Source organism: Onychomys torridus, chromosome 1 (genome assembly GCF_903995425.1).
Source record: "Onychomys torridus chromosome 1, mOncTor1.1, whole genome shotgun sequence".
NCBI lineage: Eukaryota > Metazoa > Chordata > Mammalia > Rodentia > Cricetidae > Onychomys > Onychomys torridus.
In genome coordinates, this window is record NC_050443.1 from 62,575,071 (window position 1) to 62,600,319 (window position 25,249).

At 43.0% G+C, this 25,249-nt stretch overlaps 1 protein-coding gene across 1 annotated transcript in view; it reads left to right on the forward strand.

Annotated features, from left to right (window-relative positions):
- Adamtsl3 (ADAMTS like 3) overlaps positions 1–25,249 on the forward strand; it is a 291,872-nt gene that overhangs the window by 162,515 nt on the left and 104,108 nt on the right. Inside the window, exons 8-12 of the mRNA XM_036188825.1 lie at positions 91–165; positions 5,330–5,487; positions 17,848–17,959; positions 23,306–23,444; positions 24,590–24,640. Of these exons, the coding sequence (XP_036044718.1) occupies positions 91–165; positions 5,330–5,487; positions 17,848–17,959; positions 23,306–23,444; positions 24,590–24,640 (535 nt within the window). The remainder of the gene's footprint in view (positions 1–90; positions 166–5,329; positions 5,488–17,847; positions 17,960–23,305; positions 23,445–24,589; positions 24,641–25,249) is intronic.

Below are 25,249 nucleotides of genomic sequence, written 5' to 3' on the forward strand. Positions count from 1 at the left end.
AGGAACTGCCGGGCTTTTAACCCAATGGCTCACACTCATGGGTCTTCAGCACATGAGTTTTGATTATATTTGTCTTGTGCACTTTTCTAGGAGAAGAAAATGTGATTGCTGTTCCCTTGGGCAGTCGAAGTGTGAGAATTACCGTGAAAGGACCTGCCCGTCTCTGTAAGTAGAATTTCAATTTAGCATGTTACAAAGTTCCCTGAAAGCAACATCAGACACAAACAAATAAAACCCACTTCCTTGTTTACAATGGGGATTTCTACTCAAACAGTCTCTGTCTCTAGGAAATATTTTAAATTCATTTTTAATTGAAATAGAATTACATCACTTTGCCCCCTCCCTTTTCTCTACCCAGCCCTTCCCAGATGCTCTCCCTCAAGCCCTTCCTGTGTCCCCTCCCACTCTTTCTTCTTTGATTATTAATGGAGTGCGTGTGTGTGTGTGTGTGTGTGTGTGTGTGTGTGTGTGCATATGCTATGAATTGTTCTCATACTTTTAGGTGGAAAGGATGCAAATTTGAGCTTAATCTCCCCATGAGAGAGAAAATCAAATTGTATGGAAAAGTGTACAAGGATCTTCTAGAGGTGTTTGGGACTTAAAAAAAAAAAATCAATTAAATAACGACCTCATCGATGACCTTTGACCTGGAAGGACAAGCTTTGCTGCTGATTTATCATGACTTCCAGTCCAGGTGTTAGTGAAAGCTGGTGAAGGATTTGTGGGATATGGAGAGTAGCTAAAGAAGCACAAGAGAGGTCAGGTCAGATGGCATGGCTTACCTTAGGAGTGTTTGGTTTGTCAGTATGTACAGAAACTGGAAGTGTCATGGGTTTTCTTCCTGTCTGCAGTGGGGTCCTTATAGCCTCAGGCTTCCCTAGCTGTGTCCAGAAGACAGTAAGTCTCAGAGAGAGCTTGAAGAAGCGTATTGGGTTTAAAGGCCTACTTTTATTATTTTAAATTACGTGTATGTGTAGGGATATGAGTATATGAGTCCCCAAGGAGGCCAGTGGTACCCAAACCCCTGGAGCAGGAGTTGCGGAAAGTTGTGAGCCATGCCCAGCATGGCTGCTGGGAGGTCCTCAGCAAGAGCAGTCCATTCTCTGAACTACTGAGCCATCTCTCTACCCCAGCTGACTGAATTGGCTAGCTCTGCACGTACAGAATAAGAGACACTCCCATGAAGCCACACATTCAAGGTCACTGAGTCGAAATACTGTGTAGTTGCCTTTTTTCCTAGGCTAACACCATAGAATATTTTTTTAATCATAAGAATTTCTCAGGGCCAGAAGAGTCTCACAGTTTGGGTAGGATGTGTGCTTCCCCACCCAGAACTAGTATTTCACCCACAAATATCCTGAGAAACATTTTAAACAAAATGGTTATGTGCAAACATTTCAAGTCATTATCACACTAAAAATCTTTGCATTTGTGTACACAGGTGTGTGACTGTATGAGTGTGTGTGTGTGTGTGTGTGTGTGTGTGTGTGTGTGTGTGTGTGTGTGTGTGTGTGTGTGTGTGTGTGTGTGTGTGTATGATCACTTAGGGGTGGGAATGCATGTTGAAGCCAGAGTTGGATGTCAGAGGTCATCCTCAATCACTCCCCACCTCATTCTTTGAGACAAGATCTCTCACTGAACCTGGAGTTCACCATTTGGCTGACCTGGCTGGCAGCAAGCTCCACAGATCCACAGTGTGCCTTTCCATGCTAGATTTATAGGCACTTGCTACTGAACCTGTTTTCTTTGTTTTTTATTGTGGCTGCTGGGAATCCACCTCAGGTCACTATGCTTATAAAGTAGACAGTTTACTGACTGAGCCATCTCCCCACAAAAAGCTCTTAAGGAGAAACTCTAGCCCCTTTGATTGACATTAGTGAAGCAAGATTTCCTTGATGTGAAGCATCAGAATGTTTTAGAGACCTATTTTCTAATGGCTTGAAAGTCTTCAGCACTCTATGGGGTCAGTTCTTCCTTGTAAGTTAAAATATGACACTTAGAAACTAGCAAAAATCATCCCAATTGAATTCTGTGAATCATCTATCTCAATAATAAAATTGTGAGATATCATTTAGACTAAAAACTATAAAAAAGCACCTGGCATAGTGATGCATACCTGTAATCCCAGAGTTTAGGAGATGGAGTCAGGAAGATTGGGTGTTCAAGGCCAGCCTTGGCGATGTGAGAATCTATCTCAAAAAAAAAAAAAAAAATCCCCAATCCATACATATTTACATAAATAAATAATAAATAAGTTAAGTACTGAATATCCATAGCAACATTAGTCCTGCTAGTCTTCAAATGAGAACAATGCAGATATCCATCAATTGTTGAATTAATAAACTATTCAGGACACATGTGGGATATTATTTGGTGATTAAAAAATGACAATATTCTGATGAATGTTACAACGTAGGTAGATGATCCTTGAAAATATTGACTGAGAAAAAGAAGCCAATTTCAAAAAGCTTCATATCACCTGATTCCATAAGATGAAATACCTAGACAGAGAAAGCTACAGAGACAAAAATAGATGGTTGGTTTCCTGGCTACAGATGAGATTTTACTTGGGATTGGCAAAAACCATTGCAGTCTTATCCTGTGGTAAAAGGGCTGAGGATGATAAAATAACATGCTTTGTATTGGGGGCTGGAAATTAGCTGAATAATAGTGTGAGGCTTTGGGTTCAACACCCAGTACTGAGAAGACAGGCCAACAGACCACAAAGGAAGAAAGCAGCTGGGCAGGCTCTCAGATGGTAACAATTGTTTAAAATGCAGTTTTAGTGTGCTGCCCTAATGATACTGAAGGTGGGTCCCCAAGTTCAGTTGCGGAAGACTGTGGTGGTGTTTTGAGAAAAGGTCTCACTCTGTTGTCCAGGTGGTACTGGGACTACCCATGTAGCCCAGGCTGGCTTGTAGCCCAGGCTTGCTTTGGACTTGGTTGGCCAGTGTCAGCCACTATGCCCAGCTTTAAGAGATTTTCTTTTTTAGGGCATAAAAACAGAATATGCATTCAGTAAGCAGAACAAGTATGGACAAACACCCCGGGGGAGCCTCGCTTTCACGAGCCTGGGTGGGCAGATGAAGCCTGGCTTTGTAGTGGAGACTGGCACTCTTCTGGAGACCAGAGTTCAGAAACGCTCCCACTTCTCCAAGTGACAGATCTATTGCGTGGAGTTTTTCCCTTCTGAAGCCCCACAGGCAGCTCTGGAAGCCTTTCTGAAAGCCACCCATCTCTGCTGGCTGTCTTGCAAAGGACTTAGTTTACATGTCTGAACTTCACAGTACAGAAGGGTTTTTGTTTTCTTGTTTTATATAACCATTTTTTTAAAAGCTGTATTTCTGAAATCAAGCTTATTTTGCAGTAATAAATCATTCTTTTAAGGCCCAGAGTAACTACAACCTTCCAAATGGCTGCAGAATTGGACACTGAGAATGCTGGGTACTGTTAATTTCAAGTCCCTTTGTTGTGAAATGGAATTTAATTATAGAATGCCCATCTTACAATATGCCTAGAGCTGTTTAGATCCTGAATTTCTAGCATGTTCTAATCTTAGCCACATTATTGTAGGGAACCCATGGCCCCAGATTTTCCACTCATGTGTCCCTCCCCAGATGCAAGCAATAAGAAAGTCCATGCGAAAGCAACGTAATTAGAGCAAAACTTTGGCATTAAATATGTTGGACACAGCTGGGAAGATGACTCAGAAGCTTCTTGCTGCCAAACCTAACTACCTGAGCTCAATCCCCAGGACCTATTTGATAGGACGAGAGAGCCACCACACGAGTGCCACCCCAATAAATAAGTGAATGTAATTTTAAAAAAGTAAACGCCAGGAGAGATGTCTCATTGTTTAAGAGTGCTGACTTCTTTAAGTTTGATGCCTGGGACTCACATGGTACCTCCCATCTGCTCGAAGTCCAGCCCCAGGGCATACATCCAATGCTTTCTTCTGGCTACTGTGGGAACTGCACTCATGTAGTAGATAGTCACACAAACATACACACACACATTTAAAAAAAATTCTTTCAAAATTCAAAATAATAATAAATCAAATGTTCTACTAACAATAACCCGAAAGGCCAAGATGCCATAGGCTGAAACCTCCACCAACTGGAAAAAAATACAATTTTCCCCCAAGTCCTGTCTGCTGAGCATGAATAGAACCGTGGCACTATACCTAATGACCAAAGGAAAGCAATGCTGAGCCAGACAGGTGCACACTGCAGACATACATCTGCTGTAGGCACATGCTTGGTACTGTGGCTAATGATAAGCCCTCATGTGTAGCCACCTAAAAGCCACCTTAAGAATGTTTTACTGACCTCCATAGTCTAAACAAATCTCTTGGTCACTTGGTTCTGCCTCTTTCCAAAGGAGCCACAACTGATTGTTTCAGTGTCAGCCCTTCAGTTAGAAACAGCTGGGGACATTCATTATCTTTAAAGCCATTGTTTCTTTTCCTTCCTTCTGCCCTCCCTCCCCCTCCCTCCTTCCCTTCTTTATTTCCCCTCCCTCCCTCCTCCCTCCTTCCCTCCCTCCCTTCCTTCCTTCCTTCCTTCCTTCCTTCCTTCCTTCCTTCCTTTTTTCCTTCTTTTAGTACAGATTAAAATATTTAAAGTTGTCCTTATAGGGGTTGGAAAGGTGGATCGACATTAAATTTACTACTCTTGGAGAAGACCTGAGTTGGGTTCAGCACCCACACTGCGGCTCACACTCTCCTGTAATTCGGGTTCCAGGAGATCTGATGTCTCCTTCTAACCCTCACCAGTCACCTACATGCACTTGGTGCATATACTATCATGTGGGCTCACATACAGATGCATGCATATAAAATGAATATTATATTAAAGTGTATAATTATAAATGAGCTGCAAAGATCCGGGCACAGAAGAAGGCTCTAGCTCCTGATGGCACTTCCTACTGTGTGAGCCTGCTACTTGCTCACTCTCCATACCCCCACCCCACCCCACTGTGGAGACCTGACGGGGGAGATAAGCTGGCCCTTGGACAGTAGAATACAGAAGCCTATCCATTTCCTTAATAGTGGTGGGATGGTTATGGATTTCCTTCCACCTTGCCACCCATTGTAGATGCCACAGAGGGTTCTGTAGGAACTCAGAACTAAAGCATTCTCCTCTGTAGCTCTGCTAGCCCCTAAAACTTTCACATATCTATTCTGCCAATATGAATCAATGCCATCAACTGAGTAGATAGTTCTACATTTGTTGATCACACATACTGATGTTGCACTTAGTAAAACTGTCATCTGAAACCAAATGTCTTTAGGATGGTTCTCATATTTAAATTTTCTTTATAATTTCAGTTATTGAGTCAAAAACACTTCAAGGAAACAGAGGAGAACACAGCTTCAACAATCCTGGGGATTTTGTTGTAGAAAACACAACGATTGAGTTTCAGAAGGGTGCTGACAGACAAACCTTCAAGATTCCTGGGCCCCTGATGGCTGATTTCATCTTCAAGGTAGATGGACCATCTTCAGACCATCCTGCTTAAACCCAGTGAGGGAATTCATACAGATTGTGTATCTGTGTTTCCATCTGAACAGGAATGCCCAAGAACTGTTCTTCTCACTCAAGTAGAGACTCTCAGGGTTAAGAATCAATCTTCATTCTTACAAAGGGAGTATAATTTCATATTCATCACCCCCATGTACTCTGCCCAATTTAAATCTACATATAATTTGATGGAGATGGGTAATGGCTAAGCACACCACCATGGGGAAGAAAAGGAGAGAGCAGGGGTCATTCCTAGGCTTCTTCTGACAGGGCTGCCCCTGCCATCCTCAGCCCTGTGAGTGTGTTGTACTGCAGCAGCTGATTCAAGATCAGGGTCACATTTGATGAAGAGCCCTGCTCTAGCATCCTTTCAGACTATGTCTTCCCCAGAGCCCTGAGCCTGCTTCTCTCTAGATAGAGTTGAGCCATCTTCCCTTGTATAAAAGAATTAAGTGTAGAGGCCAATCTATTTCCAAAGCAACACAAGTTAAAACTAATCTGGTCTATAAGAAAATTTCCGAGGAATGAAAGAACAAACGATAATCTAGTGAATGAATTTGCCCGCCATTTCCAAAAAAATCATCCAAAATTTAGTAGAAGGGTAAAAATTGTCTTGATTGCCATCCCTAGGGTCTGCCTGCAGTGTGATCAGCCAAGGGTGAGCCTGCACAGCTTTGCTTTGTGTGGGAACATTCCTTGGCTGGGGACCTAGATTGTGTGCTTGTGTGTGTGTAGTGAAGGGAGCTGAGCAGAAGCATGCAGTCACCCCTTCCTGCTTCCTGCCTGTGAATGTGATGTGACCAGCTACTTCAAGCTACGTCCTCCTTGTCTTGCCCAGCATGACAGATGGCACTCTGGAACTGTGATCTAGGACAAACCCTTTCTCCCTGAAGTCCCCTTTGTCCATGTTTTATCACAGCAGCAGGAACGAAAAATGCTGGAAAATGAAGAGTTTTTGTTTTTCGAGACAGGGTTTCTCTGTAGTTTTGGGTGCCTTTCCTGGATCTCTCTCTGTAGCCCAGGCTGGCCTCGAACTCACAGAGATCCACCTAGCTCTGCCTCCCAAGTGCTGGGATTAAAGGCGTGTGCCACCACTGCCCAGCCGAGATTTTTTTTCAATATAAAAATATGAGTTGTTATTCTTTTCTGCTTTAAAAGTGGAAGCGATCTGATGAGTAGCTGGCTTGTTCTATGTCAAGGAGGTAGTGGCTTCACTTTCTTGTTTGCGGTAGCCCACACTCTCCCAGTTGTATCCTCCACATTGCATTAAAGGAACAGATCTCTGCTGCCATTCACCCTGCCCCAAGCATCTTTATCATCTGCCTGGCTTCCATGGGTATCTGTCAGTTATGTGCAAGACCCTGAAAGCACCAACCCCAGTTCTTCTCTGACAGCCACATTGCCCAGAGATCTGGAGGGGGCCATGATTATCGTCTCTTCTCTCTCTGAGCTCTTACTGTAGCATGGATTCTATGCTTTCCTTGTAGTGCTCCTGTTTGGCTCTCTCTCTCTCACACATGGACAGAATACCTTGTTCTTTTAATCACTCAGAGAACCGATATTTTCACTGAGTCAGCACAGAGGGCTCTGACCGAGCAAGAAACAATGATTGAGTCAGGGAGCTATCCACAGAGATTAGTATTTCAAGATAGTGGTTATGGTATCAGCACAGATAGAGCTTGAAGGGACCCTGTTGATTTTTTGTACACAATCACACATACTCATGAGCTATATATTGCTTGGTGTGTGGGTGCATGTGTGTGCTCATGCATACAGAAGCTGGAAGTCCAGCTGGTTGTTGCTCCTTAGGAGCTGTGTACCTTGTTTTACAACAGTCTCTCATTGCAATCCAGGTTCACTGATTAGGCTAGGCTGTCATTCCTGTGAACCCAGAGATTCTCCTGTCCTGCCTCTCCAATGCTGGGATTACAGGTGTGTTCCAGCTTTTGATTTAAATGCAGGCACTGGGTATCAGACTCATGGTCCTTGCATGGCGGGCATTCTACCAACTGAATTATCTCCCCAGCCAACAAACCATTTCTATGAGATGTGTATATACGCATGGACCATCGTGGTGTGTGTGTGTGTGTGTGTGTGTGTGTGTGTGTGTGTGTACCTTTGTAATACTGAGGGGCACATCAGAAAGTGAAACCACAGTAACCATTGCAGAGGGGACAAGTTTGGGGAAAGTGGCCTCAGGTACATTTAAAAATGATTTTAAAATCATTTTTAATACTATGTATCCACATATCACTTGCACAAATAAAGATTATTTCTGACGTTCTTAACCAAATACACACTTAGCTCCTAACAGAGTGTGACTTGACAGCATGCTCTCCACGCTCTGATTTAGCAGTCCCCTCTTCCTGTCTCCAAACCCTGGCTCTCTGAGACTGAATAAACAGCTCAGGATTTCAGCTTCAGTGTCTGGAAGGCTTTGGGGTCGTCGAGACCGAAAGGGTTGTTTAAAAACATAGTTATCAAAGCGGGTGTTACACACAACTAACTGTGTATAAACAGAATGCCATTTCCATGCCTACAGCCATTTTCTTCCATGGCTGTGGAGTGCTTGGTGGGAGAGGACCTGGCAAGGTTGGAGAGACTTAAAATGAAGTAAGAATGACTCTGATGTTGTTTTTCTCTGACTTGGGAACTTGTCCAAATACTGTGGGTTTCTAGGAAATATTCTTTTCCATCATTTACTTTTTTCCCCCTGTTCAGAGCCGTGTGGTGTAGGCCAGCTGTGCTGTGGCTGAGGTAAGAACTCTGCTTACATCCATCTCTTTCTGGACCATCACACAATCAAGCAACTCCTGGACTTTGCTTAGAGGGAGGGCTAAGAGTCCACCTGGAGTTCCAATGATGGTCCCCTGCATTTCACTGTACCCTTCCTATCTCACTCAGGAGCATCTGGTATAAAGATGGCTTCCACCTAAAACAGAACTCTGAGGCAGGGGGGCCCAGGCCACCTCCGCTATGCTACTGCCAGCACAGTTGAGGGTGTTCTGGGCTGCGTTTGTCTTTGTAGTTTATGTCATAGATTTTATAAATGCGGGGCTTTTACTAAATGAGCTGTTGAAAACTATTGTAATTTTACATGTAACATATGCTTCACCCGGAGAAAAGAAAAATTCCATTTTTTTATTCTTTAAGAAACGCTATTTTCAGAGGTAGATTGTCCCCGGGAACTGTGCTTTTTTCTTTCTGTGGGCTTCTCACTGTATAATCTTGTTTTCCTGAATAACACTTTCTCATGGTGGCTCCTGTCCCATCTCTGTGGCAATGGGGTGATTTGATTTACCCTGGAGCATGGAAAGTTTCTGCTCCTGCAATATGTGTACCTGGCCACCAGTGGGACAGTAGATACTCGTGACCGAGTCATTGCTGTTTGGGGCAACTGTTGACTGATGAGCACTGGTTACCCGGTGGGAAATTACCTAACATTGGCATCTGTGACTGAATGTTTGGGAATATCAAGTTGGAGTGCATTTCACTGAAATAAAAACAAATGACTCTGAGGAAGATACATGTTTCTGTGGTGGAAGCCTTTCTGGGAAATATATACCCATTGTCAGGGGAGAGGAAAAAAAAAAACCATCTGTCTTCTTTTTTTACCTGGAATTAACCCGCTGCAAGCTGTCATTTGGAGGGGAGTCATTTTTGTTCAGTTCAACATTTGTTCCTCTAGGTAAACACTTTCTGGTTGCTTTTCCACTCATTCTCAGCCATGCAGTCTGTCTCCAGTTTCCTCTGAGGCCACTCTGATATCTTATATGCTGTCTACTCACACTGTCTTCCTTGTCTAGAGAATTCTGATAGCATATCCAATTGCCTGTTTTCCTTTCTTTCATGGCTTCACAGTGTGGTGGCAGGGGCAAGTGAAATCCATTTATTTCTAGGTGCTTTAGAACGTGTGTGTGTGTGTGTGTGTGTGTGTGTGTGTGTGTGTAGCTGAAGTTTTCTCCAGTCCTGCCTGGCCCACAGTCAGGAAAAATCTCCCTCACCCGCCAGTCCCACAGACTCTCAGACCCATCCAAGTAAACACACAGAGACTTATATTGCTTATAAACTGTATGGCCGTGGCAGGCTTCTTGCTAACTATTCTTATATCTTAAATCAACCCATTTCTATTAATCTATAAATTGCCACATGGCTTATGGCTTACCTGTATCTTTACATTTCACTTGTCATGACTGAGGCTGGCAGTGTCTCTATGCCCCAGTCTTCCTGTTCCCAGAATTCTCCTCTCTCCTTGTCTCACCTATACTTCCTCCCTGGCTACTGGCCAATCAGTGTTTTATTTATTAACCAATCAGAGCAACACATTTAACATATAGAACATCCCACAGCAAGTGTGTGTGTGTGTGTGTGTGTGTGTGTGTGTGTTAGTACCTGCCTAGGGTTCCTGAGGGTGTAGTAACAGAATACCACAGATGGAGTATGTGCACAAGAGAGGAGACTATCTTATAGTTCTGAAGGTGTAATGTATAAAGCAAAGATGTGGGTGGGAATGGCTCTTTCTGAGGGGTGAGAGGGAGGACCACTTCATGTTCATCTCTCCTCCTTCATCATCACTCAGGAAGTCGTGTTATTCCCACATACACGTACCCACACACCCTCAGCCACCACCACAACCATGCACACCTGCCTCCATAGCCGGCCCTTTCCATAAGAACACAGGCACACTGGGCTCAGGCCCAGTCTGACAACCTCATATCAACAACATGGCATCTGCAGAGAGCCTGTTTCCAAGTCAGATCAGTTTGAGGTTCTGTGGGCTGAGACTTCAGTTTTGTTTCTTTGGGGGGAGAGGGGGAGACACAAGTCAACCAGAAACAGCGGCAAGAGGGAAGGAATTTCAATTATTTCATCATGCCCCTCAATCTAGAGCCCATCCCTGCTTATGTCTTTGCTGCTGATCACAGAGGTAGAGCCTCACCTGCTCCTCTGATGTGGCCTGCTGAGGTACATTTCTTCATGAAAGCGGTTCGGCCAGGGCACGCTAGTTCATGTCTGTAATCAGGTGGCTGAGGCAGGAGGATCACAAATTTGGGGCTAGCCTAGGCTACATAGTGAGATTTGTCTCAAATTAATAAATCTGGGGTCAGTAAGATATCTTTATCTGGACAGGTAAAGAGGCAAGCTTGCCACCAAGCCTGACAACCTGAATAGCTCCTTTGCTTGTCATACAAGTGCCGAGGCACAAGTGTGCTCATGCATATACACACAAGTGTGCTCACATGTATATGCACAAGTATGCTCACACATATATGCATGAGTGTGCCCGCATGTACATGCACCTATACACCAGTAAATAAATGTCAAGTAAACCTGTTGGAGAATTTTCTCCTCGTTATGAAAATTCACTGCTAAGTTATATCTGTGAATATTTACAAACTATGATTATTTTATACTAAAATCTATTTCCATAGATAGTTTTAGAAATTATTTCACTGGGTGGTGGTGGCGCAGGCCTTTAATCCCAGCACTCGGGAGGCAGAGGCAGGCGGAACTCTGTGAGTTCGAGGCCAGCCTGGTCTCCAAAGCGAGTTCTAGGAAAGGCACAAAGCTACACATAGAAACCCTGTCTCAAAAAAACAAAAACAAAAACAAAAAAAAAAGAAAGAAATTATTTCAAAGTGGCCAAGTCTGTAGCTGATGTGACTTCATCATTTTCCTGATCAAGCAGGGGAGTGACTACTGCTGTAAGGGACTCTGAACATGTCTCACTGGTCATTCTGTATGTGCTTGACATCAGTCACTGTTGTCAGGGGAGCTGTCTGCCCCTGGGGACTTAAAAGCAACATTCAGGTGGATGAGCTAGTGACCAGGCTACTGTCAACAGAAATTCAAAGAGAAAGCATTAATGTTAGAGTGTGATTCCTAAGGGTTATTCTTTTTTGCTAGTTTAGTTTGAAATTTTGATTTGAAAGTTAGGTTTCATGGAGAGAGATATTTCTAAATGAATTTAATTTCCATAGCATTTCAAGGACAGAGACGAGGACTAAATCATAGTTATTCTTCTGTGAAATCGTGTGAATGCACCTTCCCCAGGTTAGGCTCAGCTGTAAGCTGTGCAAAGCCTGTTCACCCCCTCTCTCCCCTTGCCTCTGTGGGTGTAGGAAGGGGTTTGCCAAAAGGCCAGGTAGGAGGGGATGGACAGACAGACTGTGATGGCAGGGTCATCTGGGAGGGGATGGACAGACAGACTGTGATGACAGGGTCTGCTGGGAGAGGGTAGATAGAGAGACAATAATAGCAGGCCTTTCCACAGAAGGGCAGCAGCACGCTGGTGGCAAGGAGAGTCAAATGTAGGAAAGGGGCTTTTATTAAATTCTTTATGGAGAACTTCAGAATGAAAATGCCCATTAGCGTGGCCGCCTCCGTCAGCAACAACCCAGGAACTCCACATCAGAATGAAACATCAAGTCATGAAGTGTTCAGTCTCAGGCAGGACCCAGGTAGAACCCCTGTGTCTCCCAGGTGCTTTGGACAATGTCTAGAAAATAATTTGTGTAAGGACCCTGCCACACCCAGGCACCCAGATCCCCTGATGGCTGAGTCTGTTCTGTGACATTTGCTTATTTTCTCTGCATCTCTTCTCAGGTACCTTAATCCCTCCCTGCAGCATGCACAACAAGCTCACACTTGGAGGAAAACAGATGGATTGAGTCACTTAAAAAAAAAAATCATGTAATTAAAACGAGTATACTTGATAGTTTTATCAAAACTTATTCCTACAAAGATCTTATTAAATGGAATGTCTGTCTACAAAGAAACATTGCTCATTTTTATTATTTCTCTTTGACATATTAAGTAGATTATAATAATCATGTTTTTATCAAGTTGGTATTTATCATGACTTAATGATAACAGATTCATGGGGTCATTTGAGCTTTTTGTTTGTTTGCTTTTTGTTGTTTTTTTATTTTTACTTTTTGAGACAGGCTTTCTCTGTGTACCCTTGGCTGTCCTAGAATTTGCTTTGTACACCAGGCTGGCTTCAAGCTCAGAGATCCACCTGCCTCTGCCTCCCGAGTGCTGGGATTAAAGGCGTGCGCCACCACCATGGGCTTGAGTTTCTTTTCTTTTTAATTTTAATTTTTTATTACATTTTAATTCCTCGTCTGTGGAGGGAGGCCACAGGTGGGTACATGTGGAGGGCAGAGGACAGTTTGCATGCGCTAGTTCTCTCCTTTCACTGTGTGGGTCCTGGGGATGAACCCAGGCTTCCAGTTTTCTCATCTGCTGGCTGACCCATTGCCACTACCCCCATGACAGCTTCTTCAGTGAGGAGCCAGTGCTCTCTAGGGGGCTTACTGTTCTTTCACCCTCTGTTTTCTGTTTTCTGTTTGCTTACTGTGTGGCTATAAATGGGCTTGAATTCCTTACCCATCCATAGTCACCTCTCAGCTGCTTCCTTTTGGGTCACAGCCCCAACACCTCCTCAACCTCACAGCCATCTAAGAGACTGGCTAACATTTGCTCCCTGCCGTGCTGATATTTTCATTTTGAAGTATGGTGGAGGTGTCCAGGGGATTGAGTGAGTATAGAAATCCTAAGGAACCATGGCCCCAAGGAGCATTTTTTTATTACCATATTTCTCTTAAGATATAAAATCCATTTTCTCTGCTTGTTACCACAACAGCCAAAACAAAACCAAGAAACTAACAACGTAACACCAGCTCATCTCAGGCATTCTTAATCTGCTTCTCTCAGTTCCACTCCAGTTGGGCAGATCTATCTGCTTAGGATGGGGGAGGGGTGGCTTAAATAGGAAGGTGGCAGCTTCAAGTGTATTCACATATATAGTGCTTGTTAGTTTGATCAGTGGGGACACATGGCAGTTGGCAGTACCTGATGTATTTCTCAGGGCCCTCTCTTCTTCCCTGGGTGGGAAGAGTTCCTGAAGGGAGGACCAGAGCAGTTAATGAGGAGCAGACTAAATGGAGGCAGATAGAGAGTTGTCACCTGTCCTTGAGTCCTATGTGCATTTTCTCGTGACATGGAATTCAGAGATATCAGATGGGAATGACCTTGAAGAAAGAGTTGTGAATCTGAAGACTGAGGAAGAAGCACACACTGTTTTCTTGAAGAATAGGAGAGTAACAGGCTATGGAAAAAATTGTGTGGTTCCTTGTAGCCCCTGGCCTCTACTGGAGTTTAGTAGGCATGGGATTTTTAGGTAAGCATGTACCTAAGCATCCCGGAACATGCTTGCAATATCATTAGATAAGAGGCAGAGGCAGGAGGATTGAGAGTTTGAGGCTAACTTGGACCATAGTGTAAGTTACAGAGCAGTCTGGGCTATAGAATAAGACCTGTCAAAAGAGAATAGAATAGAATAGAATAGAATAGAATAGAATAGAATAGAATAGAATAGAATAGAATAGAATAGAACAGAGTAGAGTAAAGTAGATTAGAGTAGAATAAAATTTATTAATTCCTTGTCTAATTTTTTGTTTTGCTCTAATCATCCAGAAAGATTTCTGATGTGTCTAGACACTAATTTTTAGTTGTGCTGATCAAATTTTTTTTCCTATTTTCACTTTTCTGTTTATATACATTTTTACCTTTGTTATTTTCTTCTACAGGTTTATTTTTATGTTGTGTCTTGAGTTTCTAGAGCTGATTTTTTTCCCCTGAGACAAGGATTCTCTCTGTAGCCATGGCTGTCCTGGAACTCACTCTATAGAACAGGTTGGGCTTGAACTCAGAGAGATCTGCCTGTGCCTTCCAAGTGCTGGAATTGAAGATGTAGAACTGAATTCTTAATTCACCTCATGTTCATCGTTTCCTCCACTGTTAGTTTTCCTATTTAGGTCTTAACTTGTTGGCAGTGTGGCACATCCATCTTTACTGCCTGTTTACAATGTGCCATGCCAATCTTTACCATCTGTTGGTGGTATGGCAAGCCCATCTTGCTACCTGTTTGTGGTGGGACAGACCCTTGGTGCTGTTTGTGTCCAAGATAAGAAATCTTTGCCTTGTCCCAGTCATGAGGACATTCTTCTGTGTTATTTCATGGAGCTTTAATGTTTTGCCTTTCCCCTGAACTTAGTGTTGTCTATTCTGCGAAGTTCAATTAGTATTTCTTTCAGTGTGACTATACCATTGACAAGGGGCTGTATGGGGAACAGCCCCTCTCTCCAAACCCTAAATCCAGAGGCCACTCTGCAGGTATCCTGAGGGATTTTGTTTCATGGGGACAGTTATTCCGATACCATTGTGATTTATCTACACTGTGTTCCAGGAAATCCTAATATCTGTGCTGAAGACTCCAGCTGTGTGTAGCTGAAGTTTTCTCCAGTCCTGCCCAGCCCCATGAACCCCACAACCACTTACAAAATAATCACTCAGAGGCTTATATTAATTCAACTGCTCGTTGATTAGCTCAGGCCTACCACTGACTAGCTCTTACACTTAAACTCAGCCCATTTCTATTAATCTATTTGTCGCCACGTGTTCCGTGGTTTTACTTGTTGCCTTTACATGCTGCTCCCTGGACGGCAGGCTGGCGTCCCTTCTCAGCCTTCCTGTTCCCACAACTGTCTTCTCTGCTTATCCTGCCTATACTTCCTGCCTGGCTACTGGCCAATCAGCATTTTATTTATACAGAGCAATATCCACAGCAGCTGTGTTTTTGAAGATGATCCTTGATATTCCTGATTCCACATTTCCCTGTCAATCTTGAAATCAGTTTGTCAGTTTGTATAAAACTCTCTGGAGGAGGTGGAGGTGGAGACTGAGGGGGTGGATATGACCTAAAATATATTGCATTCATGTGTGAAATTCTCAAAGAATGAATTTTAAGAATTGAATATAAATTAATAAACTCAGGTAATTTTTCCAAACAAACAGAATTCTTTGGATCTGTTAATCAGTGTAAATCAGCAGCTTCCAATGCTGGCCTTGCTAATCCATAAATATGATGTCTCCACACTTTTGTCTGGTTACTTAAAATTTCTCTCAGTATTTGTGATTTCCAGCATGTGTGTCTCACCTGTCTTGAATTACACTTATCTCCAGTGTTTGTTGTTTTGATGTTTTATAAATATCTCTTCCTCCTTATTTCTATACAGCTGTGTCTAGCGGGTGAAAATCAAACAGACTTTTATATCTCATTATGTTCTCACTGTAGTCACATATCCCTACTAGTCATTTGTTTGTTCTTTTGAAGTGTACCTATATAGACTGTGACATCTGTACAATGACAAATTTCCTTCCTGCCGTTTTGTGTTTTCTTCTTACCTTGTATTATTTGGGACGTGTGACACAATGTTGAGCAGAAATGAGGACAGCAGCCTTCCTTCAGATGTCTGCCATTTCAGAGCAGAGCTCTCTGTGCGCAGTTTATGTGACGCTTCTGTAGAATCTGAGATCTTACCTGATGGAAGGAATTTGTTTCATAAAACTACACTGTAGTCGGAAGATTTCCTGTGTCCCGGCCTTCCAGGAGTCGGAACACATCACTCAACACTTGTGTCCCCCAAGTAAACACACAGAAGCTTATATTAATTATAACTGCATGGCCATGGCTCAAGCCTTTTGCTAGCTAGCTCTTATATCTTAAATTATCCCATAACTATTAATCTGTGTATCACCACATGTTGCTCCTTGGGTGGCTAGCTTGCTGGCGTCTCTTTCTCCTTCACTACACAAGTGTAGAACTTATCAAAGCTTGCTGTGTCTTTTAAGACAATAATGAGATTGTCTCCTTTTTCCCTTTTGATCCAGTTCAAATTTTAAACCATCCATGCTTTCTATTTTAAGTACCCTTCAGGCATCATTATATTTTAGAATGTATTATTATTTTTATTATTCATAAAAATATGTAACCTTTTATATGTCACTGGATGTGGCTTTGTATTACTTTAGATTTTATGTTTGCTTCTAGGACAGACAGGTTTTAACTTTAATTTTATGTGTGTGAGTGTTTTGCCTGCATGGATGCCTCTGTATCAAATATGTACCTGGTGCCTGTGGAGAAGAGAAGAGGACATTGGATCCCCTGGAACTGGAATTATAATTCTCTTTGTGATCTGTCATGTGGATGCTGAGATTAGAACCCAGGTCCTCTAGAAGAGTAGCCAGTGCTCTAAACCTTTGAGCCATCTCTCTGTTTGCTTCCTTGGAATGCTCTTCCCAGGTCTTGGAATTCACTTTATAAAATACTCTACAAGAGAGACTGTCCGCCTGAGCCCTGAGATGTTTGGGGACCGCCTTCTTCACACAGTGTTTGTCACACACCAGCCCGGTCTGCGACTGTTTACATTTCAATCATTGTGACTGTCACCACTGTTCTGGTGGAAGCCCACACCTTATCCTTTTACCTCTGGAACATTTGCATACACAGTAGAACAGCTAGAGACACCATTTACCTCACTTCCTTGTCCCTTTACTGTGCTGAAAACACTTGGCGTCTCCTCTCAGCAATTTGGGGGTATAAAGTCTTGGTGATCATAGGCATATTCACATTTGGGGGGCTTCCTCTTTTGAGCTTAGCTTTTATTTTCCCTCCTTTTCTCTTTGTGCTGCTTCCTAAATTCATAGGTTTCTGTTGTTCAACCAGGGAAGAAACTAAAGAAAAATGTACGAAGAGAGCTTGTTGTTTGAGTAAAATCACCTGCAAATGAACATAGTCCTGTCTGTAACTGCTGCTTGCCCCCAGCAGACCTTCCCTTTTAATTAGCTACTAGAACGTTCACATAGGACTCCACTGTATCTGTGTTCACTGCAGGTGAGTTTCCCGAGTTGTGTCATTAGAAGAACTTCTAGAAGGGAATACTTGAATACTTGTGCTATTTAAAATGTGAGAATCAAAGTACATTATGTGTTTGTATGGAAATATCATAATGAATTGCTTTGTACAATTAATACATACTAATGGAAAATCAAATACCATTTGCATAATATCAAAGCAAAATATGAATCACTGGAGTCAAGAGTCCCAATTATATATGATGTTATAAGCAAACCCAACCCAAATTAAATCTCAGTTTCTGGTGTCATGGAAACTGGAACTAATATTTCAGGAAGGAAAAACATTAATAAGTAAGCAAACAAGTCCATGCACTGTTTTGTGAATCCATTCACAGGCACAAAGTTGTATGAGAAAAATGACCCCCGGGTGATGAGTTAAGGATTGTCTGACCCCATTTGGGGTAAGTCCGAGTGAGAGGCTATCCCATTTAAAGACCTCCTGGTCCTGTAGCTTGGCTTATTGTCATATTTGTGGGTGTTGCCTACAGTGGGCAAAGAAGGCAGGAAGAGCTGGGACTCACTGTGTGGAATGGGCCATGCCATCACTGTTCTCTCTGTCTAGACCAGGTACACTGTGGCCAAAGGCAGCGTGGTCCAGTTCTTCTTTTACCAGCCCATCAGCCATCAGTGGAGGCAGACTGACTTCTTTCCCTGCACCGTGACATGTGGAGGAGGTGAGGCACAGACTGCATTCTGGGATACCCAGAGTTGCGAGTCGGGAGGCACACAGGCCTGGCTGAGTTGACTGGGATAGAAGGAAGTGTCTCATGTGTGCTAAATTCAAGGTCCTAATAGATGTTGAAGAAGGTTTGGCGTCAAGTGCAATCCAAGTGCGCATATCCAAATTAAAAAGGGTTTCAGTAGACACTGGTCTGCTTGTGTGGAGATGTGATAATCTGGTGTAGATGGAGAGGCAGCCATAACTAGCACCGAAGTGATTCTTTTTCTGAGCTGAGCTTTTAATCAAGAGAGTAAGGGATTCTTAACTGGTGCCAGCCCAGGATCCCCAAGTTGCTAGGGTTCCTGGAGCATGCTGGGAGTTTCCCTGTGAGTACCAGACAGTGACCCTGAGCGCTTACAGCCCGACCAGCTGTATGCGAGGCTTCTTTGTCACATCCCTCACAGCCCGAGAAAGTTAGTTTGGTGTAAATGTTTTACCCATGGCTGAGGTAAAACTCAGCAAGCGTCCCAATTCATCAGATGGCCTGGTCAGGCTCTGATTATGTTGCTCTTTTGTGCCTCCTGAACTGTCTTCTACCCCTGTGTGAAGGATACATCTTGGGCAGGGTTCTGTTTGAAGAGTTAGACTATCTCTTAGCTCAGACCAGCCACAAATCATTTCTTCCCTTGATGATTACAGAATAACACCCATTAAGAAAGTCAGGAAGAGAACAGGGGTTCTGGCCTCTCTCATCCTGATGATAGGCATATTGAGGCGGACTCCTTGGGCAGTGCCAGGTTCCCATGAACATGCAGGTCTGGTCTTCCTGGACTTAGGCTTCCCCTGAAAGGAGATGCTGGTTTTCTTATGGGGAAGCACCAGGTAGCCCAGACCCCCGTGGGAGCCTGTGTCCTTAGGAATGTAAGAGTAATAGTCTAAGATAAGTCAAGGCCCTAGAATGAAAAAAGAAAGTGAATTTTCTGAGTAGCAGCCAGTTTGTTCAGACAAAGTGTGATGGACACTCAGTTATGATCTTTATAGGCATATCTGTCTTAGGATTTCTATACTGTGATGCAATACCATGACTGAATACAACTTGGGGAAGAAAGAGTTTATTCCACATTAGGGTCCACCATGGAAGCAGCCTGGGCAGGAACTCCAACAGGTCAGGATCCTGGAGGCAGCAGCTTATGCAAAGGCTATGGAGGGGTGCTGGTTGCTGGCTTGCTCCTCATGGTTAGCTAGCCTGTATTCTTATAGAACCCAGGACCACCAGCCCAGGATAGCACCCCCCACAATGTGGTGGGCCCTCCCTCATCAATCACTAATTAAGAAAATACCCTACAGGCTTGCCTACATCCTGGTCTCATGGAGGCATTTTTTTTTTTTTTTCAACTGAGGCTCTTTCCTTCCACTCCGATGACTCTAGCTAGTGTCAAATTGATATAAAACTAGCCAGGACAGCATCCTTCTAAAACTCCAGCATCAGCAGAACCAACATGTAAATTCTTGGACACCCCCACCCCAGCTCCTGAGCAGCACTCTGAGGATGGTTCAGTTGTATTTCACAGGCGCCCCAGGGGTTCATGGTGCACTCTGTGTTTTGACGATGACTCTGTAAAGTCCCTTTGGCCATCAGCTAGTGCTACAGTGGCATCACCATTTTTACCTTGTAGGTATTATCACCACACTATTAGTGATTGACTCAAGGAATTTTCTTTAAATGGGTGGTTTTAAAACTGAAGCATATTTAGAAAAATAACTTAATCACAACACTTGGCATAGGAAACGATTGTCTCTGGCCACACAGAACACAACCTCAAGGACAAATACATGTAAATTAGAACTGTAGTAGAAAATTACTAACTTCCTGCCAGCTTGAACCTTCTCTGGGCTTATTGTGAATTTCTGATTTTTGTCAGACATGAGTCACTGTTCTTGCCTGCTTGGTTTTTGTTGTTGTTGTTTTTTTGTTTTTGTTTTTTTTTTTTGACAAAGGTCTCCTGTAGGTCAGGCTCACCTCAAACTTGCTATGTAGCTAGGGACTTTGACCTTCTGGTCCTTCTACATCTACCTACCTAGCACTGGGTTATAGGCATGCTCATGATGATCAATTTTTGCAGGACCGGAGACTGAACCCAGGGCTTTGTGCATGCTAAATCAGCACGCTACCAACTAAGCTATATCAGCTGAGACAAACAATTTTATAGGGGACAAAAGCTCCTTTAGATCTTCCAGCCAGTGACTCTGGACCAGGCTCCAAGGAAACACAGAATCCCTGAGCTCTCCCCAAGCCCATGGAGGAGAAACACTGTGAGGAATAAAAACCCTGAGTTGGATAAACCTGGACCTTAGTGAGCCAATCCTGTTCTCTGACATTTGCATGCCAAGGTCACAGCAAGGGGCAGGCAGCTTTGGGGCTGGTGATGCAGCTCAGTGGTAGAATATTTGCCTGGTGTGTACAGTCTCTGGTCCTATCTTATCCACCACAAAAAGGGCAGCCTGGCCAAGTGCTCTAGGAGGAATGGTGGAGATCCAGGATCAGACTCACTCATCTGTCTCTCTTTGAGCCTCTGCCTCCTGGTTTGTTGATAGGACCCTCTTCTCCTGACGGCACTTTGTATAGCACAGTGCAATGATACATGCCGAGGGATGTGGTGTGGCACCTGGCACTTAGTTTGCCCTTCAAAGTCATCTGCTGTATCCAAAGCTGAAGTGGTCACAGAGGCCCCTTCCTTCCCCACAGTCTTAGGCACACTGGTTCTGACTGTGCATGACTCAAAGGACACTGAGGAGAGCTCCTGAGAGAGTGAGACAGTGTAGTATGTTGAATCCTACATCCTTCGGTAGGTAGGTCACAGGTCCAGGAAGACAACAGTACCTCTTGGGTCCCAAAATGATGGATCATAAAGAGATAGTGGGGGGGGGGGTTAATTCTTTTTCTGCAGAGAAACAGGCTTCCCTTTCTTACTTATTCCTGGCCTCCCACACATAGTTTTTCAGAGAGACACACACTTCTGTTTGGACTCATAAAACCAAGGAGAAGCCCTTCACTCCAGGGGAGACATTTTACAATAGGTTTTGGTGTGGTTCCATTGATCAGATTCTTGGGAGCGCTGTTTTCCATACTTTGATGCCCCTGGAAAGTCAGTCCATCCTTCTGGAAGCATGAGTGGACACAGGGGCACCTCCCAGTGAGATCAGCCCCAGTGGAGGGCGGCGGAAGAACAAGAGAGGACGCTGGGGCAGCCTGCCCTCTCCCACACACTGGCAGGATGTCAATACATTTGTTCACAATATTGAAAGACAATCTGCCTTATTTCTTTACTCTTGGTAATCTCTAAACTGCAATAAAATTAAAGAGGAAAACGAATTCTCTCCCTCAAATTATAAACACCTGTATGTCCCCTATCGAGTCGCTTTAGAAGAATGTTTCCACTTAGGACACAGACTTCTGTCTGATGCAAGGAACCGTAATCTTATTCCGTATTTGTTTGGGGCAAATAAAAGTACACACATCAAACCCATACAGAACTCACTGCCAAATTTTAATTATATTAGCAATCAAACCTATGTGATTGTATGAATGGCATGCCAGAGATTTTCTGATAATGAAGAAAATTAGTTGGTCAGTCTTGGAGGCCCCGACAGTCCTGGAAGGATTGCCTGTGCTCAGCTGTCATTATCCACATGATAGACTCAGGTTGTCTGGGAAGGCTCTGAGGCCGCCATGGCTGTCTGATAGTGTGGTCTTCCTGGCAGACACTGGCACCAGAGGAACATTTATTGACACCGTCGACATTTTCATTCTTGTGGTTTCAACCTTGCCTTTTGTGATGTGTGCCAGTCGGTCTTTGGGTCCTCTGAGGTCAGCTAACTTCCAAGCCATGTCTTGTAGAAAGCTGCCTGGCGGTTTATAAAGCCAGATTCCTCCAAGCAATCAGGACTTGAGATATATTTTTAGACCTTTAGACCAACTGGCAGACATTGAGAGATTAGCTTCAATGTTATTTTTTTTAATTTTATAAACTCATTCTAGCTTTGAAAAATTGCCTTAAAAAAAAACCCAGTTAACATGACATGTTTGTAACAACAGGAAAGCTGGAGTGAGAGTTCTTAGGAAAGCAAAGGGTCCTGTCTTGAGTTATTATTATTATTTTTTTTAGGTTTACTATGCTCAATACCTTGGAATGTTCACTTTCCTCAAAGGAAAAAAAAAATGGTCCGAATTGGATTTACTAAAATCAGGAGTACATCCTCACTCCTTCCCCTTTGAAGCCTGTGGTAGAGGAGGAAGGGAGATGGATTTGGCTCCCACCTCCACTGACAATGCTAATTCCTCAGGCAGCAAGGTTATTGGCATTGAAGGTGCCCTGGCTACCTCAGGAGAGCAGATGAGCAAACAGAACAGAGGCAAACAGTGGACTACTGTGAAAGACGTGCTCATATTCAGTTCCCAAAACATGCTGTAGACTTGACAGTGTAGAGAAAACTTAACAAGTAGAAAATAGGCCAAGATTCAAAAAGTTTAAAACATCATCAGTGCTGGGGGTCTGGGGCAAGGACACTAAGCTTATTTGGCTTGTCCAAGGCCCTTAGTATGATCTCATGGCACACAGATATATTTTCTAACTTTATCAAGTTTATATGTTTAATCATACTTACAATATATACCCATTTAATCATACTCATGTATGTTAAATACTATATATAAGTATATTGTAAATAATATTATGTAATATATTGTATGTATTATACACACACATATAGATATATAAACTGTCAACTGAATTCAAAGCATGCACCCAAACAATGTTATACAAGGCAGTTTCATACTTAAAGATATATAAATGATAAATCAGAACAGGTATCTGGGGAGAATAAGAAGATGGGGAGGGGCACTGCTCTAGGAGACTAAGGTGTAAAACAAGGAAACAGGCAGGAGGGAGGAGGCTGCCACAGTGACCAGGAATAGCCAGGCAGTAACCTGAAAATCTTAAAGAGCCACACTGTACCCAAGGGAAGTCTGGACAGTTCCTAAAAGGAGGCACCAATAGACCACAGTCAGTTCATGCGTGTGTGTTTGACAGCAGGTTTTAGCTGTTTCAGAGGAATCCGAGTCTCCTGGACAGAAAGGACCCCTATTCTGGGCTTCAGTTGCAGTGCCTCTGGCTTAATTACCACAAAGAGCCCTGGAACGGACCCATGTGTGGTCATTCTCGCCTGTGCTTCTGTTTGTCACAGAGCTGAATACCATAGAGACCAGTGAGCTAGGTTTCCTAGAGAGGAAGACCAGCATGTGGCCTGCACCCTTGCCAAGCTGATGCGTCTTTCATTCCTTCCTCTCATATACTTTTAGGTTATCAGCTCAACTCTGCTGAGTGCATGGATATCCGTTTGAAAAGGGTGGTGCCTGACCACTATTGCCATTACTACCCAGAAAATGTGAAGCCCAAACCAAAGCTGAAGGAATGCAGCATGGATCCTTGCCCATCAAGGTTAGTACAATTGCCCACACTTTTCAAAGAAACAATTCAACTTCAATTGGGACACAGTGGTTCCTTCACACTTCCTGTTCATGACCTTTGATTGTGTCCTGGTGACAGATCATATTTATAACCACAGGTCATGGGAACATCAGATTTGCTGATCTGGTTCCTCGGGCTAGCTCTTTCTTGTCATGGGATTATGTATCCCTAAGATCTTTATAATGAAGCCTTTTGGGCAATTCTTGAAATTCATACATACATCAAAGATCCATATGTATATGGCTATGCCAGAATTCCATGCGTAGTCCATCTGTCAGTCACAAATATCTCCCATTCACTATTTTAGGCTTTAAACTGGGTCACCCATTACATCTTGGCTTTTTAAGTGTTCACATTTAATTCCGTATAAATAATGCATTGTGCAAAGAAGCAAGCAGTTTTCATGCCAAAGCAGAAAAGCTATGCAGAAATTGTCCTACTGCATAATTTAGTACCTGCTGACTTGGATTGTCTGGGCAAGTTTCCTGGCTTTCCTACAGTATCTTAAAATATCAGCCCAATATCAATCCCCTGGATCCTCCAACTTCCGTCTAGCTAGCCAAGGCCATAGTGTGCAAGTGGGAAAAGCAGCCTTGCACATGGCTCACATTTCCTGTACTATAATGCCCATTTTCTGTAATCCTGCTTGGACATCACTATTAACAGAGACCTCTCAAAGGACAGAGTCTGGAAGCAGAGTGGTTCTCTGAAGACTTGGCCAATACAACAGTGTGTTTGTAGCATTAATACATTATATTAGTATAGTGATGTTTAAAATGAAATAGTAGACTTATCTAGATGAAGAGAATTTTTCCTTTGATTAATATACCATTAGTTCTTTTTATATTCAACTGGAGATGGCCTGCATGAGTATTTCTCTTAAAAACTGAAGAGTTGCTGTCTAAATTTTGGTTGAGTAGCCAATGTGCCACATGGCCTTTTCAGTTTTCAATCTGAAGTATTTCTTTCTTGTGGGATATCAAATACAGGTTAGTCAATTAACAAATGTTAATATTCATTGAATTGGAAACGATATTTTCTCAATGAACCTGTATTAGTAAATGACCACATGTGGTGAATTTAGAAAGTTGTTTCCACTCTGGTTTCCTTTGCAGTGATGGATTTAAAGAGATCATGCCCTATGACCACTTTCAACCTCTCCCTCGGTGAGTTAAACATTCCCTTCCTTTTACAATGGACTCTAAGTGTTTTGAAGGAATACTTATTGTCCCTATTAAAAGACAACAGGCTTAATGATAAGAAAGATGTATCTAAGAATTAGATGAAATGAACTGCCTTTGAAAAGTTGTATGTAGAGTGTTACTGCCCATTGTCAGGGACATCAAGCTTATCTTGAACAACAGATATAAAAAAAAAATTAGAGCAGTGGTTGTCAACCTTCAATTCTTTAATACAGTCCTCATATATTATTTTCGTTGCTACTTCACAACTGTAATTTAGCTGTTATGCATCATCATGTAAATATCTGATATGCAGAATATCTGATATATGACCCCTGTGAAAGGGTCATTTGACCACCTATAGGTTGAGAATCATTGTACATTGCTTAGACACTTAAATCCTCTTGAATAGCTGGATGACTAGTATCTCTTCCCTCCATTCTTTGCTTGTTTCCTTCCTTTCTTCCTTGCCGTTTTGTTGAAATAGGATCTCATGTTGTCCAGGCTGGCCTCAGATTCTCTATGTAGCTGAAGTTGCCTCAAATTCTTGATCTTCCTTCCTTTACCTCCCAAGTGTTAGAACTATAGACATGT